At 32.4% G+C, this 4,905-nt stretch overlaps 1 protein-coding gene across 1 annotated transcript; it reads right to left on the reverse strand.

Moving 5' to 3' along the window:
* Window positions 1-1,237: 1,237 nt before the first annotated feature.
* Window positions 1,238-4,300, reverse strand: LOC139891746 (laccase-7). The gene is made up of 5 exons (XM_071874729.1): window positions 4,145-4,300; window positions 3,898-4,049; window positions 3,386-3,768; window positions 2,025-2,984; window positions 1,238-1,636 (listed from the first exon to the last, which is right to left on the reverse strand). The coding sequence occupies exons 1-5, from the start codon at window positions 4,241-4,243 to the stop codon at window positions 1,503-1,505; spliced, it is 1,728 nt and encodes a 575-aa protein (XP_071730830.1). The 5' UTR covers window positions 4,244-4,300; the 3' UTR covers window positions 1,238-1,502.
* Window positions 4,301-4,905: the final 605 nt, after the last annotated feature.

Genomic DNA, 4,905 nt, shown 5'->3' on the forward strand with positions numbered 1-4,905 from the left:
CCCAAGTTAATTGTGTAGACCCTAATTGGGCTAAACCCTAAGTCATCAGTGACCTAAGAACTGATAGGATAATGGTGGGGAGCAAATGTTTTATTTCAATTGATTTTATTTGTTTGAGTGAGAACAGTTGCATATTTTAGGTGCCATAATCATATTGTTGGCTTCAGTAAAAACCTATAAGTGACATTTTAACTCAACTACTTTTGAATGAGTCGATTTGGGATATGTTTAATTTCAAAGAGATCAAATAAAAAATTGCAAAGACAAATTTGGGTTATGTTTAATTTCAAAGAGATCAAAAAGAAACTTGCAAAGTCTTGTCAAACGGGTTTAATGGTGTGATACTAATGTTATCAAAAACTTGATTTATACAACTACCGTGCAACGCACGGGTTCATGTGTTTTGTGTTTTGCTAATGTCAGAATAAGTAGTCTTAATCAGTGTGTTTTGTTTAAAGCAAAAAAGACTTAACCATATTATGTTTATCGCATCCACTATAATACTTGTGATCCTCTATTTATCATATTGTTAATGATATAACATATACGTTTTCAGTTTGTTTGATTAAGAGTCGCCGTATAACGCACGAATTTTTAAAGGCCAGTATATAGATATAGATATTGAATATTATTACTCAAGAGAAATATGCTTAGCTGTTTAGAAGACTTACGAAAACAAACAAGATTGTTTTTCTTTTCCTTGTCGCACGCAAAACAAAATTTCATCACGTTTTATTTTGGGTTCCGGTTGAAAAAGAAACGAAATCATATACGCAGTCTTATTCATTAATTTTTTAATATAATTTTATTATTTTAATATTGAATTGATATGAGTTTGGTTGTTTAAAGTATACTATCAAAGAGACGATTATACTTTTAATCGTAAGTTTCTCTTCAACAAGGTGTTCGTTTCAACCTGAATATCAATTCGCAAAGGTATAATTACCAACTCACTCTGTAAATTTATATTTTGCCAATTATTAGTGGTGGATCTCTACGGAATTATTTAATCGTGCATGTTTATTAAATAAATAATTATTTAATCGTATGAATGTATTATTGAATAAAATGTTTATTTGACCGTATTTAAAGTAAAAAATTATTATTTTAAGTATCTGTTACGTTTATCTAATTTAAAAAGTACGCACGATTATCATTTTCAATATTTCTTCTTGTTTTTCATTATCATATATATTGAACTAATTGAAACACTAATAAACCATGAACATATTTATATTGAACTAATTGAAACATGATATATAATCATTAATAATAATATACAACTCGGTGAATATAACAAGATACATTAAAAATAAAGGGTACAAAAAAAAAGAATGAGTTATACAAGTAATGGGCACAAATTTATTAATACTACAAGGTAGAAAAAGAATAATTATGCAGAGATACATGTATGTATATGATATATATGCGCAATGCAAGTAAATGAGTGAACAATCGAGCTCGAATAACCTTGTTGGGTTTGTTTGATCGGTCGATTATACCTAGGTACACTTAGGAAAGTCAGCAGGTGGTGGCGGGAGTGTTGATTCAGGCGTACCTCCGTTCTCCACCAAGAAAGCCATGGCCAAACCCCATGGCAAATGTACATCCAAATGGCAATGGACAAACCACACACCTGCAGTTCCATCATCCACAATTTTCATGAATTCTTCATTATTATATTTAATTATCTTATCTTTATAAGTACTATTTGCATTTACAATTACATATATTTGAAAATCACGTGTTTTCCCTATGTTATAAAAACGAGTATCATGCCCTATATAATAATAATAATAATAACAATTTAATAATTACTCTAATAAGAAAATTCAAGATCATTTCCAGCAAGATGCGTGTTGGAATAAAACTATTATTATACTACTAGATAAAATTAAGAAATGGTCAAATGAATTAAATAATGGTATTATTAATTGTGAATGCATGTTTAATATATACTCTCTCTAATAATTTGAAGAGTCAAAGATGTATTATTATACGATTATGTATGTATGGTTATGTACCTGGATTATTTGCTCTGAATCTGATGACAGCCCAACCCCCGACGGGAACCCCAATCGTGTTTCGTTCTTGTGGGTTGACAAAATTAAAGTTTTTAGAAGCTTCTGTGGCATTATAGTTTCCAAATCCTTGTGCCAACACATAAAAATTGAATCCATGCAAATGCATTGGGTGATTTTCAACACCGATCAATGCAGTGTTTTGAAACACCACCTGAACCGTTGAATTAAACTTTACTTTCTTTACACTTGTTGACTTTGGTGCCATTAAAAGACCGTCTTGATTGAAACTATTGCTATTATTGGTATAATCAAATACCAACGGGGGTTGATTCGGAAAATCATCTGTGTAAACTCCGCTAACATTTCTGAAGAAGGCTTCCAATACAGAAATTGTTGATGGTAAAGCAAATGAATGATTGTTCATGCTTGCAGAAAATCTTTGACCGAAAATTCCACTACAATTTTGGTTAGAGCCACAAGGTGATAACCCAAGCCCAACGGTTACAAGCATGTCCTCGTCTACCGTTTGTGGAACCGAGGACCAAAAGGGGCTAGTCACAAGTGCGGTCAGATTGCTTGAGAACTTATGGGCTGTTGGTGTGTCGTTAAAAGCGGGTAGGATTGGAAGAATTGGGGTTGTTGTTTGTGATGTGGCGTTTTGGTAAGCAATGATTGCTGTAGTGGTGTTTCCATTGAATGTACCACCAACTGCACTAGCGTAGGGATGAGCCGCCATGTAGTACAATCCTGGTGCCTGGTTTGCGGTCAAAAGCACGTCGGTTGTTTGACCAGGACCGATGACGACCACGTCTGTTTGGTAGGGGTTTGTGTATGCTGCATCTGCCCCAACAACAGTCAAGTTGTGGTTGGCTATCTTGAAGAAGAATTGAGTATTGAGCGCAGCGTTGATGATTCTCAACAGATATGTTTTTCCCGGGACAACGTCTAGCCTGTATGTGTCTAATTTTTTCACCAAAACAAACAAACATGTCATTGTTAGCAAAAATTTTGTTCATAAAAAAAAAAAAAAAAAAAAATACCCATCTGTTCCAAAAAAATAAAATAAACTGTTCACTTTATTATTGTTGTTTGTCCCAATTTCATTTTTTACTTGTCCTTAATATTATTAATTATTGAAAAATAAAGCATTCAATAGAACAACTTAATTATTTTTCTAACAACTTTCTTTAAATATAAGTTTAAAATTGTTCTTGAATGAAGAGCGTAATAGGGAGATAATTCAATTCAGAAATATATCATAAATAAAAAAAAAAAAAAAAAAAAAGTCAAACTAGTCGATAATTCTGGAACAAAGCTAGGATAATAATATGGTAACGAGATATAGTTATATAAGTACTTACTATTTGAAATTGAACGGCAAGAGTTAAACAAATCCCCAGGCCAACCGTTGATGGTATAAGCATCAGAGATTTGAGGTGCAGCTCCAGTTGCAAGTGCGGCATTCTCAATATCGATAACGTTAGCATTCCACCATTCTCCTAACACAATTGTATCTTCGCGATACGGTTTAACAAAAGGGTACTTTTGACCATCTCTTGGGCGGATCACAAGAGCACCATGAACGGTAGCTCGAAGCCATTGAACGTGTGAATGCCACCAAAGGGTGCCCACTTGTCCGGTCAGATTGAACCTATATGTATAGTTACCTCCAGGCCTGATTGGGCATTGAGTAATGAACTCAGGACCATCAGCCCATTGACTTTGCTTTTGGAACACACCATGCCTGCATGCATTAAATTTTATACGTAGTAATAAATTAAATTAATTACCTAGTTTAATTCAATCAAATATCAATATCAATTAAGTATGAAAAAGGAAATAATACATATATACATAGGTATGTAGTACATACCAATGAATTGTAAGGTTGTATGGAGATTGGTTAAAAACGTGAACAATAACGTTGTCACCCTCTTTAACCCTTAAAGTTGGTCCAGGAAGGCTTCCATTCACGGCAGTGATCACTTGATTTTGACATAATCGGTTCACCGTTAGATTCTTTACCTGAAAAATTAATTAAGGATGATAATTTATCATTTATGTTAATTATAAATGTATATCAAGAAAATTCAATATAATCAATTAGATAAATTATTTACAATAAATGAAGTCTCCACAATGTCAGCAGAGGCCGTTGAAAAACACAAAGAGAGAAAAGCTAGCACAAACCCAACTGCAAACACCGAACTAGGTGCCATTGATGAGGATTAAACAAGTATAATATAACAAGTATTATTATGTATCTATCTATCTTATCTATCAAGTATGTAAAGTATGAAATATATGAAAGATAGAAAGATCTGTATGTAATGAGTTGGATGTATGGTATAGGTGATAATTCCATTAGGTCTATATATAGATCGAGAAGCCTGTTGGCTAAAATATATTACTACATATTTTATTAATTTATAATGTCAACACGGTTGAATTCGATGGGTAGTGGGTGGAGATCAAGATGAACATTTCATGAGATTGCGTGAACAAAACCTATGAGTTGAATGAATAATATTCTTTAAAAAATCTTTGAAAATGAATATAATCAACATAAAGATGCTGTTGTTGAACCTTCCTCAACGAACGATCTCCTATTACAGATCGATATCTACAACTTCTGTTGACATTAATACAATTAGTTTTCTTATCACTACAGAAACTTTATGGACTAATTAAAAAAAACTAATCATGATTTTGATAGTGCAACATAATGGCAAATTGGCAACGAAGTCGTCCTCCAGACTGTTGTTTTCTCATACACGCGGCCTGCGTGTATATTAATATCAATATTAATATATTAATATATTAATTAAATTAATTATTATTATTCTTTCATTATTGGAATTAACTATATTATTATTATTAT

This window comes from Rutidosis leptorrhynchoides, chromosome 2 (genome assembly GCF_046630445.1).
Source record: "Rutidosis leptorrhynchoides isolate AG116_Rl617_1_P2 chromosome 2, CSIRO_AGI_Rlap_v1, whole genome shotgun sequence".
Lineage (NCBI taxonomy): Eukaryota > Viridiplantae > Streptophyta > Magnoliopsida > Asterales > Asteraceae > Rutidosis > Rutidosis leptorrhynchoides.

Excerpts from the sequence above, each read along its gene's own strand:
- LOC139891746 (XM_071874729.1), bottom strand. The coding sequence starts at position 4,243 with ATGGCACCTAGTTCGGTGTTTGCAGTTGGGTTTGTGCTAGCTTTTCTC. Across the intron at positions 4,050-4,144 it reads TTGTGGAGACTTCATTTATT|GTAAAGAATCTAACGGTGAA; the intron begins GTAAATAATTTA and ends TTAATTTTTCAG. Across the intron at positions 1,637-2,024 it reads ATTCAGAGCAAATAATCCAG|GTGTGTGGTTTGTCCATTGC; the intron begins GTACATAACCAT and ends ATGGAACTGCAG.